The 14402-nt window shown below is 40.9% G+C and overlaps 1 protein-coding gene across 1 annotated transcript in view; it reads left to right on the top strand.

Moving 5' to 3' along the window:
* The first annotated feature begins 10232 nt into the window (after positions 1 to 10232).
* The window catches only part of KIAA1024 (KIAA1024 ortholog), a 9681-nt gene continuing 5511 nt past the window's right edge, over positions 10233 to 14402 (top strand). The window contains exon 1 of the mRNA XM_018561365.1: positions 10233 to 12383. Within this exon, the coding sequence (XP_018416867.1) occupies positions 10245 to 12383 (2139 nt within the window). The 5' untranslated portion in view covers positions 10233 to 10244. The remainder of the gene's footprint in view (positions 12384 to 14402) is intronic.

Here is a 14402-nt window from a genome sequence, read left to right on the forward strand (position 1 = left end):
GGGGTTATTTGGTGCCCAGTGACCCCTGCCGGTTTGTGAACGAAGTTGACTCAATAATGGCAAGATCAAATGTTCTGAGGAACTATTTCTAGCAAACATTTGAATGAAATTCTAACAGTGTATGGTCTGCTTACATTTTAAGGCAGCAAGAGAATTAACCTCAAATGTCAGTAAATATCAGCTTTTCTCCTATAGCTAACGTCATTTGGTTACAGTTCTAGGACCTGCAATATGGACAACAGTTCAGTCCCTTTTCTTCATATGGAATTGCACGCTTTAAATGTTATCACTATGCAATTCAGCTAAATGGGGGGAAAAAACATTTTGCACACACTCTGCCCTTTACACGGCTTTATATTTAGCGCTCATATTATTAAAGGAGGTCGCCACATTCTGACATTTTAAAACTATTAATTATTAAGTGAACTAGCTGACAAAGTCAGTGTCATTGGACAACAGGCATGAGAACACTTTCCCCTTAGAAAGGCACAGACAGAACACCAAAACACCGCGCAGTAGAGAACATGAACCCTCTGGTACACAATGGAGGTATATTGCTTAAAACATGTTAAATGTCAGAACTTTTACTCTGATAAAAAAAAATACAGTATTTTATTTATAAAAACAGGTAGGAATCTGTGATTTGGAGATTCCCTACTAATCCTCATAAAACTGATTCCCTGAGTTTTTGGTATACGCTAAACTTGAACACGAAATAAAAAGCAATATTGTGCAAAAATATATATTTATTAACTGTAAAATCAGTGCAAAATAATAATTAAATATTATTGGTGACAATAAATAATAAGATTCAAAATATGCAATGAGATTAATCTGCAAGTATGGCACTATGAAAATCAAATCACAGGATATTATTCTAGATATTAGGAAAACAGGACTATGTATGTAGAACTCTCAGTATGAGGTGATGACAAGAATGTGCAAATTTAACACGTGACTTCTCCCAGCAAACAAATATTTAGAGCTAAAAATCCTAACTACGCATGAACAATTGGAAATTATTCTAAGCGCACAGGATTATCTACTTAGTCTAAAATCTATCTGAAGTAAAAGATATATCACACAGACTAAACCATTGGGTGCTTTGCATAATATTCTACAGTATAAAGGCTTAGGGCAATGTTTCTGATGGTATGGACCTTTAAAAGGTCCCACGCCAAATTCAAAATGGCCCTGACACCAGTTTCGGTAGCTTTACAGTCGGATTCAGGTAGTTTTTAATTATGCCACTTTATAAATCTGTTGCTTTGACTGTGACCAATTCGAAATGAATTACTGGCAAAATTAGAAAAGTGGCGGTAATTAAGACCCACTCTGATATGGCGCACATAGATATGGCAACCCTGAAATGGCGCACAGAGTGCTCAGAGTGGGACATGTACAGTATGCACTGGGAAGCTATCATCAATGTGACAGCTTCCTGTTCATTGGCTGCTGGGACACCAGGCCTCTTTCATCCTAGCAACCAATTATGCATCTGTGGCCCCATTCAGCTGCCAGAGATTCCACAGCCAGCAACTGAATGTAAACAAAGCTGGCCCGGGATGCATTATGATGTCAGCCTCTTAATTTACATTCAACAGGTACATGCATCTGTGGAAAGCACTGACACTCGTCATGTGGATGCACGACAGAACTCTAAAGAGTGTCATAGACATCATTTTTATAAATTGTCACGTTCCCATTTGATCTGTTTTGCTCCTGTGCCACCATTTTAAAGGATAACACTATTGGTGTCATTGTCCCAGCTGATACTGATGTTGCTGAAGCTATCATTTCATGTAACATTTCATTTTCAACAGCAACACAGAACTCTAATGTGAACAGGGAGCAGCTAGTGAGATCGGTGCATCTTGTCTATTCAAAAAGGCACACAGCTCATTTCATAGCACAAAAGCTCATCTGATCACTGGGCATAAATCTGACAATGGGAGCCTTGGCTCTGTACCTGCTGAAGAGTATTCTGGGCGAATTCAGTCACATATGTTTACCAGTTGTTGAGCTAGCAAGTGCTTCATTTCCTTTATGCTTTTCCCATTCTTAGTTGGAGCATATGTCTCCTAGACTTTACATGCCAGGATTCATTATTATCAACTAGTTGGCAGCTGAATGAGCTATCATGGCAGCTTGCTTAAACACCAAACCTCCCAATTTTCAACAAGTGCACTCAAACGTTTTTAATAATTGGCATACGGAAATGTGGACTTTAAAATAAGGTTTTGGGAAGGCTTAAAGCTTACGTAAACCCAAACACTAAAATCTCATATAAGCTTTAGCATGTTAAGCTGTACCAGGTAGGAGTTATTTTACATGCTTACATTGGGTAAAGTGACAGTAAGCTCAGGAGTTAAATCTTAAAAATGCATTCAAGTATCTTAACTATTAACAAAAATGTATCTTATTTGTGTATCACTCAGCTGTAGATCCTCAAATCATCTCCGAATTGGTGCTGACACTGTCCTTCCTTCTGGAGGGTGGCTACTTTTGTTCCCCATTGGTCCCTGTGTGTGTTGTAAAGTAGCCACCGCTCCAAGCACGCTCCTATGATGGACTACATTCTCACCTTTAGTTAGCTAATTTGTATTTAGTTTGTAGTCTATCACGGGAAAGAGCTTTGAGCAATAGGCATGATAGGCATAGCAGCCATTAAGAGAACATCTAGTATTTTTTATCCATGAATACAAGACATTCTCTGATTAGACAAGGGGCAGTGATGTTATTATGTACCACTAGTCCAATCACAGAACACCTTGTACTCATTGATACAAATACTAGGCATTTTCTGAATGGCTGCTGTGCTGAGCGAGCAGCCCCTTGTATTTTAGTAGAGGAGAAGCCACCAGTACCTGGAAGATCTCAGCCAGTTACTCAGGCAGTAACTTGCGGCTACTACAGTGCTTTACAGGATGCCCATGTCTGTTTTGCTCAGGCAAAAAATAGCTTTAATGTAATTTCAAAACTTGTTTTCAGTCATTTTATATTTTCAGCTTTTATTAGTACCTGGTGATCCTTCTATGAAGGTCCTTGTTCAAAAATGTCCAGTTATGGGGTGACAATTGCCTCCCAACTCTGCTCCTGCATTGTCACCCTGTTTGATGTACTCCTGGTTTAGATTACAACACTATTTGCACAAGCAAGGTCCGTCATTGTCCCTATCAGGAAGCCGGTCGAGAGCAATAATGTGCAGCTGCCCCTAAAATGAGTGTGTAGCACCCTGTAAGCAGGAGTGCTTAATTTAATGTAGTTGTTGTCAGATTGTAATCAGTCTGATGCTGATCTATAGTGTATGCTCATTTGTTTGCCCCTAAGCAATCTGTTACCATTTGCATCTGCCTGCTGCTGGATACATCCTTGCCAATAAGAGACTGTGATGAATATATATGACTCCCTGGCCAATCACTAGGAGGTTCATGGCCAGTGGTGCATGCTGGGAGAAGACAAAAATATTCAGGGCAGACCATGTGAGCTCTCTTTTTCTCCCCCTGGGCTCTGGCCTGGGGAGAGGTTATATGGACTTTCTGATTTGGCTAGGCCTAAAGCCCAGGGGACTAGCCTTGTGCTCACACTGAGGCCTGAGTCTGGGGGTCTGATACTAAGGATGAAGATGACAAAGTAACTTCAACAGGCATGGGGAACCTTGGAAGTGTGTCTCTGCTGAAATTTGAGAGCCTGATTGGTGACTTCTGATTCAACTACTGGTTGGCTAGGTGCTCTATACACAGATTGCCACATTTGGCTTAAAGGTACTAGTCTGTGGAGGCAGCAGTTACAATGTTCTGCCACTGAGAGGAGTCTACACCAGCCTGGATGTTCCAAGCCCTAAACCTCTCTCCCTGAAGTTCTACAATAAAGTTCATTCAGCATCATATCTACAGTCTAGATCTCTGCTTTATTGGTCGCCACAGTAGGTGGTAAGTGCTATTGGGGCAGCCAGATTGCTAAAATCCCTAGACAGGCTATGGAAGACCCGTTCATCCAGCCGCTCCTTCGGGGGTAAGTGCTATTGGTGAATGTAGTCAGAAAGTGACTGAAGGAGGTTTTTGGAGATCAGCAGCACTGAGATGCCAAAAAAAAGCATAAACAGGTGAAAAGAGTCTTTTTTTTTTATAGAAAAATAATGGCAGTTGTTTTTGATACACAACTATTTACAAAACTAAGATCCATCTAGGTAGGTTTAAATACTACTACTTTCAAACTGTTTCCTACCTAATATGTATATCTGTGTACTTCAAACAGAAACAAAGACATGTGCATTTGGATTGGATAGAAGGAACATTGAGGTAGATGTACAAAGAGGATTTGTTCTCGGCAGTCGCGCTGTTGATTTTATACAGTTTTTATTCATTTGTGTATAGTTTGCCAAAGCAATTACATAGAACAGAGTCCTTGGGAAATTTATGCAAATATCACCCAAAATGTTTGGTTTGTGTGTATGTGAGTTAATCTGGTCAGTACACTTAGCACAGTAACTCTATTGTCCGGTTATGAAGTCTTCTTCTGCGTATAATATCTACTAAAGACGTCTGCGGGTTTAACATTTACCACTGGTTTTAAAATATCGGGTTTTAGATTATAATTGGTGGCTATTACCTAGAATATAAAGGTAATTTTTTAGATTGTAAGCCCTCACGGGCAGGGCCCTCCTTGCCATCTTGTCTTAAATTGTATTGTGACTGTAATGTCTTCCTTATATTGTAAAGCGCTGTGCAAACTATTGGCGCTATATAAATCCTGTATAATAATAATAATAATGGGTAACAGTTTTCTGAATATTTTATTCTTCATTATTGTCAGGACAAAAAAAAATGTTACAAAAGAATTATAGTTAGGTAAATATGATATTTCGAACATAATAGTTTGTATTTCTGTGTGATTGGACAATGAAGACAGCAGCCACGCAATGATCAGGGCCGGATTTACCACAAGGCCAACCAAGGCCCGGCCTTGGGGCAGCAGGAAGTAGAGGGGCAGCAGGGGAGTGTGATTTCTATCTCTCAATGCCCGGGACATGGCAGTTCCGGGCGCCAGGAAGGTAGTTGTTTTCTACATTTAGCCATGCTTTGGGTAAGCAGAGCTAAATTTACAGCGGGGAAGCCACCGCTTGTTTTGTACAAGTGATCCCGGCGATGTCGCCAAGATCACTTGTATGCAGCCTGCAAATCTCCATGGGGGGGTTGCCGGGTAGGGGGGCGTATTGAGGAACCTGGCCTTGGGGCAGCAGAGAGAATAGATCCGGCCCTGACAATGATAAGTCTTTTCTCTGTTCTCTGTACTTCCTATTCTCAGCGCGCTTCTTGCCAGCTCACACGCACAGCAGCATGAGGAAATGGACTCTACTGCTTTCCTTCCCTCTCCTAGTATCGAGAGCTGCTGTGTAGTGGATTACAAGGCTGAGGACAAGTCATATAATAATTTTTAATGACCACATGGTTGCATTGATTGTTTTTCTTTTCTTATATATATGCCTTTGGTGAGTGCTACTCTCCTGCTTTCTCTCTAACCCCAGCCAGCGCTCATTAGAGCTGTGAGAGTCTCTTTGCTCATAGGCAGTTGTAATCTCTTTGACTTTATGCTTCGGATGGGTGGATTTAGCAATCAATGTATCCTAGTGGTAGTAATGTATCCTTGTCAGCGCTGAAGTACCCCACTTATCACTATATGCTTTAGCAGTTTGATCTCGCGTGGCCATTTCTCTATTTAACTTCTCTTCTCTTGCCTAAGTGATGACAGAATATAATGTAATGTGTACATCTGCAGAATGCAGACATTGTAAACTTGGCGTTACAATTGGAGTGCAGAATTTTACGTTACATAGGCAGTTTAGTGGCTGATATACCGTCACTGGAATTTGTATTCCCTTCCGTAGGACCCTGCGCTGCAGCTGTGCTTTTTATAACCTTGGGTTCTGGTCAATTGGATTTAATGACTCCTCTGGGAAACCAGTGCATATACATAGATTGTGATTTACCCCTCTTCAGATGTAACCAAATGTTCTAACCCATTGACCCTTTAGGGACATGTATTGTCTGGTGACCAAACATCAGAAAGGAGGGTGTTGCTGTGCGTGATTACCAATCATCCATCCTTTCCTGAGCACATTTGCTAGTACTTTTTAGGGTCTATTTATAAACAATTTGCAGAGCCATTCGCCCTGCGAATCTCAGTGATCATTTGTTCTGTGCGAATAGAGGCAAAAACAAATGTTCTCAGTATACTATCTCATCAGGGTAAATGTAATGTAATATAGCATTATGGCCCCTAGATAGCACAGGGGAGCAGAGGAAGTAAATACTTATTACTTCTGGTTCTTGGCTCCATTCATAGCTCAAGCATTTTACTACACTAGAATTTAAAGTAATATTGAACACTCATTTGTTTTCCAATAATGAATCCAGATCAAACAAATATACATTGCCCAACAAAGTATCTCTTTACATTTTTGCCCAAGCACTTTTAAATAGCTGGCTCCAATTTTCTTAGCTTGGCTTCCCTGAACTTTCTGTCCAGTACAACATCACAGGGGAAAGCACAGTCTTCAGCAGCCATCCATTTACTAGCTTGAAGATGGTAGAAGGGAGGAGGGCAGCTGCTTGCATTGTTGTCCTTGTGGAGACACACACAGTTTACTAGCACACAAGGCCCAACTTACCTACCAGCATGTCTTAGGAGTGTGGAAGGAAACCAGAGTACCTGGAGGAAACCCACACAATTACTGCAGATAGTGACCTGGCCAGGATTCGAACTGGAGACCCCCAGTGCTGCAAGGCTTAAGCGCTAACCACTACACCACTGTGCTGCCCATACCACTTTAATGTGTTTATTCTGCTGATTAAATCAATGCACCAGGAGATTCTCAACATCAGGCTGGACCCAAATAGGCTTTATTTTATAATCTCTATCGTTATTAAGTACTTTTAATTTATCATAGAAAATATACCAAATACTCAACCCCCCCACCCCCACCTTTTTACATTTACCTAGTTATGAATAAGTTACCATGGGCTACAATTGCTTGCGTGAGCACTGCTATCAATTTATAGGTTTATTAAATGCTCTTCTTATATAATCTGTGACACATTCAATAGCAATCTTTTTTTTTTTTTAAGTATTCCAGCAGAGGTTTCTCATTTTTAGGTCAGAGCGGAGGTGGGAGTGGAGAATAGTTATTTTTGTTGTAAAGGTTTCGGTCTGCTTTAAGATCAATGCAGCAGGAACAGAATTCAGCTGAGAAAACATTAGGAACAAATGAGGCTAGACCTGATGTAGCTCTCCATGCTCACCATGGTGCCAAACGTTTTTAATTAATATTTCCTCTTCAGCTAATTAGGTTTCCAATTTTGTAGTTTTGATTACTTTTAACACCTCTCTTTACTCAACAATTTAGAGAGATATAAATAGTAGAAATGCACAGACTGTGAACACTGCGTAAAAACAACTCTTAAGTATTAATTTTTTATGAAGTATTCAAATGAAAAGAATTTGTGTTATGCAAAATGTTTTTATTATGAGAAGAGTTGTCTACTTTGTCTACACATTTGAAGTATTTGTATATTTTACAGTTTAGACATTTTCTAGGAAAAGGCTGCAAACTGAATAATATCTCTATTCCATGTTTTTTGCAAATAAGCTACTGCATTCAGAACTCCACTCATGGGTATTGGATGAAGGCAAATCAGGAGACAGAAAAAACTACTTTTTTCCATCATTTAACAATTTTGTGCTAGGGCCAACAGCTTGATTTGTATATGTTGAAAACGTTACCATTAAAATAAAGTGGAAAACCTTCTTTTGACAAACAAAGATGGCTTGTGACATAAATGCAAAGCTTAGGGCTGCAGGCTCTAAACACATGGATATTAGTTAAAGTAGAACAATGCTTATACATGCATATACACCATATTGCCAAAAGTATTGGGATGCCTGCCTTTACAAGCACATAAACTTTAATGGCATCCCAGTCTTAGTCCGCAGGGTTCAATAGTGAGTGGGCCCACCCTTTTTCAGCTATAACAGCTTAAACTCTTCTGGGAAGGCGTCCACAAGGTTTAGGAGTGTGTCTATGGGAATGTTTGATTATTCTTCCAGAAGCGCATTTGTGGGCTCAGGTACTGATGTTGGACGAGGTGGCCTCGCTCGCAGTCTCCACTCTAATTCATCCCAAAGGTGTTCTATCGGGTTGAGGTCAGGACTCTGCAGGCCAGTCAAGTTCCTCCACCCCAAACTCACTCATCCATGTCTTTATGGACCTTGCTTTGTGCACTGGTGCGCCGTCATGTTGGAACAGGAAGGGACCATCCCCAAACTGTTCCCACAAAGTTAGGAGCATGAAATTGTCCAAAATGTCTTGGTATGCTGATGCCTTAAGAGTTCCCTTTACTGCAACTAAGGGGCCAAGCCCAACCCCTGAAAAACAACACCACACCATAATCCCCCCTCCACCATACTTTACACTTGGCACAATGCAGTCAGGAGGGATCTGACTAAGTGCATAAAGTTTGCAGTGCGGAAATAAAATAATAGTATGAAATTTAATATTTAATACTAACATAGATGTGGCTGCAGGACATTCCATAGGGCAAATCAAACCATCCAGTATAATGAGGCATGCAGGGAATACTTCTGTTCCCGCATAGGAGGTTGCACTTGATGCCTGCTGGGGAGAGGTTCAGATGATCTGGAGCTGGTGTGCTATATGAGTCTGATCTGGTCTGGAGGGTATCGTGAAAACGCTCCAAAAAAATGAAGGTTAGGTCAGCAGAGGCACCCGGACAAATTGGACAAAGTCTAAGTCTTTCAATGGTTGTCAATGAATCTTTATTTGATGATTCACTAGCTGTGTTGCTGACACCCTCTCAGCACAAGCTGAGTGTCTGGGAGGGGGGAGAATGTGAGGCACAAATAAGGGAGAATTTGGCTTAGTCAGTAAAGGTAAAGGATGATTTTATTTTCTTTATGAGCTTGTGCATCACAGAGTGACTGGATTTGGGATTTGCTTAAACTGTCATACATGAGCCTTTAGTTGTGCTTTAATTCTAAGCTTGTGAGCACTATTCTAATGAGTATCAGCTTTAACATGCATTTGAAAAGCTCTGCTTGACGCTTGCTAAAGTCTGCTACAAGTTTGTTTAAAGCTACAGTCAGCATCCCATCAAAGGAAACTGAAAGGGTAACAATGATGTCCCCACAAAAGACCCCTCATTCCAATGCACAAAGTTTCCCAGAGCTGTACTTACCTGAATACAGTATCTTCTGTGGGTTCCTGCTGCCATGGCCTACCTATAGTCTGACATTGTGTGTGTTTGACTGCAGGAAACCACATTAGAAAATAATGGACTGCTAGCTATTTTAGGTAAGTACATCTATGGGAAATTTTGTCGAGGGAAGTTGAGAAGCAAACAAGAGGAAACTTTGTTATTATTTCATTTATTCTTTAATATTTGTATTCAGCACTCCAAGTCTGGAGCTGAAGGGTGCTTAAAGGCTTTACAATAGCTGCTCAAAGCTATGTTAAATGTTCTGCACACCAGCATTTATACGCAGAGATTAAGCAATGCCCATGTGTTTAGGACCTTGAATAATAGTATAATGGGAACTGAGCAAATGATAAGTAATATTTTTGTCCTCTAATCCCCCTCATACAAAATCTTCCTTGGGGATTTTTCATTAACAAGCAAACAGCAAATTATAACTGTATAAGTGTGCCTGTGTTAAGTTAAAAGGTACTTTGGGACACATATATACAGGTGAAACTCGAATAATTAGAATATCGTGCAAAGTTCATTTATTTCACTAATGCAACTTAAAAGGTGAAACTAACATATGAGATAGACTCATTACATGCAAAGCAAGATAGTTCAAGCCGTGATTTGTCATAATTGTGATGATTATGGCTTACAGCTCATGAAAACCCCAAGAACCCCAAATCCACAATCTCAAAAAATGAGAATATTACATGCAATCATTAAAACAAGGATTGTACATAGAACAATATCGGACCTCTGAAAAGTACGAGCATGCATATGTACTCAATACTTGGTTTGGGCACCTTTTGCAGCAACTACTGCAATTACTTTTGCACGATATTCTAGTTATTCTAGTTTCACCTGTATATATTTGAAATGCATATTAAGTGTCGTATTATAACTTTCCTATTGTCGATGTTTCTTAAATGTAAGACATTGTATTGATATTATTCCATGCAGGAGCTTGGACACTGTATCGTCATGGGAGAAGCTCAGGACTCTTCTTTCCTTCTTGTAAAAATCTTAGAGGATTTAGACTCCAAACAAAACTCTGTTTCATACCAAGAACTCTGTAAGTCTTTGTGTTCCCGTTATGATCTACCTGAACTTGCAAAGTTGCGCAGCCTCCTATATTACACGGCGTGCCAAGACCCAAGCTTTCCAGCAAGTCTCTTCCGAGATAAAATGAGAAATGCTGCGGATAATCAACAGTCTAAAAAAATAATTGCGGCGGCTGATATAGTCACTATATTTAATCTGATCCAAATGAATGATGGAGCTGCCAAAGAAAAAATCCCAATTCAACAGCAGACTCAAGAGAAAGAGGCAATAGAGTCCGATAATGAGGTTTTCCCCGGGACAGATATAGCTCCTCACAAAGAAACACAAAAAAGGGATACCAGTCGAAGCTACTCAATCACCAGGTCCTCCAGTTGTCACAAAGAAGAATGTGAGGGATGTCATACATTTCTCCCTGAACCAAATTTTCTCCTTGGAGTTAAACAAGAAAGCAATGGGCGAGCTGGATCCCTTGATAGATTACAGGCTTTGGACTCTTATGGCATGGTAACTCCCCAGTCTTGTGAAATGCAAAGCACCTATTTCCCTAGTCAACCATTATCTGAGCCAGAATCACTGCCGCCTACACCCAGTGAGGAACCTTTTAGACTTTCAGCCTCTAGTGGACAGAGAAGAAATGTTTTTAAAGAAGACTTCCACAGCATGGTTAGAATTCCCCCCAATCTCACAATGAAAAAGAATGAAGGAAAGATAAGTCCCAAGACAGTTTTCTTCAATCACAGTTTTGAGATGCCTTACAGCTCTCACTATCTTAATACGGCTTACTCTTCTTCTGAAGACTTTCGCCGATCAAAACATGAAAGCTTAGATGATCTTCAAGCATCCACATACTTTGGTCCAACAACTGGGTCTGGACTGCAAGAGCAAAAGAGATTTACAAGCAAACCAAAACCACTTGTAGGAAAGCCAGTAAAAAGCTGGAGTCTAAACACTGAGGAGGTGCCAGATTTTGAACGCTCATTTTTTAATCGAAAAGAAGAAAATCTGTGTTATCCTAGCACTGGCTTGGTGCAGACAACAAATTTTGTTTCAGTACCCGAGCGACATCATTCTTATTTACCGGACCTGGCATTGAAAAATAATGGTAAAAAAATCTGTGAGCCTCAAGATGTGGAAAAGCAAGAGGCTCTAAGAAGGTTCAGGGACAAGAGTACTAAGCAACCTTCTTCTCAGTATAGTACTGAGAAGACAGAAAGCGTTGGTACCCAGACAGAGCAGTCAGAGACAAAAAAGGTAAAAGAATCCAATATCTCCTCTAGCTGCAGCCATTTTATGGAAGGTAGAGCCCGTAACCAATCAGAGGCAGACTCTGAAATTATAAGTGATGATATAAGTGACATATTCCGATTCTTAGATGATATGAGCCTTTGTGGGTCTTCTGGTATACCGCAGTCTTCCTGCTATAACAGTAGTGGTTCTCTTGCTCAAGTTTCACGAGCAGACAATGAAAGTTCTCCAGAACACGTAGCCAACAGATCTAACACCAAACCAACCAAGGGTCCACGGACTGAGACAGTGGAAGAAGAAGAACTAAAAAGCAGCGTCAGAAAACTAGTTAGAAGGATTGGGGAAATTGAAAAGAAATTAGAGTCTCTGTCAGGTGTGCGTGATGAGGTGTCTCAGGTGCTGGCCAAGCTAAATAGGCTGGATGAGAGGATACAGCCCCCAGAAAAGGGGAAATTAGACGTCGAAGGTCAATCTCACAGTGATGCCCATTCAAGCACAAGGGCATCTCCGAGTCCATTTCAAGATCAAAACTCATCCCATAATGGGAATGTGGAGAACAAGCCCGACTGTTGCTGTTCTGATGGTAACAGTGGCACCACGGAAAGTCTTCGAGTTAAAGCCATGAAGAAAAATCTTTTTACACAAAGATCAGTCCGTTCATTGACCGAGGACATTTCTACAAGCGAGACTAAGCCTGTAAACCTGCCCCATGAATGTCGACCTTGGGGATTTCCCAAACAGGCTAGTATATCTGAGGAAGAAAAGAAAGATAAAGGAGGGTCAAGCAGAGACTGGCACCGCAAATCCAAAGAGGTAACAAAATAAAATAATTTAAAAAAAATGATATCTATACATATATTGTAATTATACCTAGATCTATTTTACTGTATTTACTGGTAACTATGTCATTTCACTTAATTTGACTATCTTCTGTTTTGAACTTGGTACTCGTATCCTCTCCACCTGTTTAACATATTATATGCTTTCACAGCCTTTGGAACAAACTGAAACAGTACATTAGGCCCACCCCAATCAGCTACGCACTAACGTGATAGTATGGAACCTTAGTAACACTTCACCCAGCTGGGCCTTGTGTGATTCAAGTGGGACTCCCAGTTTAGATCATCTTGTCCCCAGGCACAGTACTCACAGCAGTTGACTTTTTGTAGTCATGACAGATAAGGTCTTCGAATGCCTTTTTAAAAGATTTATTAAAACTACAGAACAGGAGAGGTAAAGGGTTGGAATAACCAAACGTAGAGCAAAGTTTCTTGACTGACAGTCCCTGCATGGATATCAAGCTTCACTCCCTCTCACAGTAGGAATAAGTAGTTCCATTACAACAGAGGTTCTTGTGTCTTCTCTGTACCAGGTCATGACTGCAGCTTGGACCGGTGGAGTTTCAAGTGGTGCTCCAGTGTCCCCATTGACTTAGGCCAGCATGGGTGAGGTTCCCTTCAAGAATTCAGAAAAGCCAAAAAACATGGCAGGCCCAGAGGGCCTAAGCCCCTAGAGCTGTACTCCAGACTAGGAAGAGAGAGCACAGGGAGCATGCTCAGGAGTTTCGTTGCAGGCAAACCCAGCCCACTGATGACAAGTTGAGCATTGATTGCCTAACTAACAAAAGTAAAGGCTAAACATGATGTAACTCTGACACAGCACTCTGAATTACACAGTCTGGTGGTCTGGTAAGGGAGTGGTATGGTAACTACATGTAGAGCCCCGACAAAAACACTGTAGATTCAGGAGAGGTTTAGGGACACATCCCTACACTACCTTTACCAGTATTTCTTTTTTTTTTATTCCCATCAGCCCTTATCCCTGAAAAACTCAGTTTACCTGCTATTATCTCTGATGCAAGAGGCAGGCAATAATTTATGTGACCAGTGCTTGCCCAGTTCTATTCACACCATACAGCTCGAATAATTGCACTTAAAAGGCAACAAAGAAAGCCAGTGACTTATTTTTGCCCAGCAAGATAGGAAGTTTACTTGTAGTAAATATTTCATTAAACGGATATTAAAAAAAAAAGACTTATTCAAATCTGCCTGCTGAAAAGTCTGCCAAAATGGCTTTCAATCGATTGGGGTTCACAACTGTGATCAGGATATCCAGCTAATCAATTCCTGTTCTCATAATGGGAGTCCTTTGGAGAGACCATTTATATATTCCCCTATACTTGTATTTAGATGAGCTCAGATTGATGCAAATTCATGTGAGCAGGAACACTGATGCATAAAATAATCACAGGACTGCTGAGAATCAGTTTTCTTACATGCCAACCCAGCTTCTTACACTTCATTTGCAATCCCTACACCCCAAATTACATACCAGACATCATGAACTATTTTGGAAGGTCAAGGCCACAGCTTTATTATCTATCCAAACATCATACAACATAAACAACTCTTTATTAAAGGGGTTCTAAACCCTCCGGTTGTTTTTGCCTATATCTACTGCTAGCATGCAGTAGATATAGGCAAGAAGTGTAAAAAAAAAAAAAAACCTCTTAAAATCATTTAAAACTTACCTCGTTATCGCCGCTCGTTCCCGCGCCGAGAATCAGGAACTGCTCGTAAGGCCGCAAAGGATCTTGGGGCGGGCGCATGCGCAGTTCCGATTCTCGGCCGGGAGACGAGCAGAGACGCAAGGTAAGTCTATGGACGCGTGCACCCGCCTGCAGACACCGCTGGATCGGAGAGACAGGGACGTCAGCGCTGGATCGGAGTGACGTCACACCGCTGGAGGGACAGATGAAAACATGGGGAAAGAAGAGGAAGATCGGAAAAAGAGACATCATTTAAGGTAAGTGCTAACATTTACATGGGGGGG

The sequence above is a fragment of the Nanorana parkeri genome, unplaced genomic scaffold (assembly GCF_000935625.1).
Source record: "Nanorana parkeri isolate BGI_ZX_2015 unplaced genomic scaffold, ASM93562v1 scaffold519, whole genome shotgun sequence".
NCBI lineage: Eukaryota > Metazoa > Chordata > Amphibia > Anura > Dicroglossidae > Nanorana > Nanorana parkeri.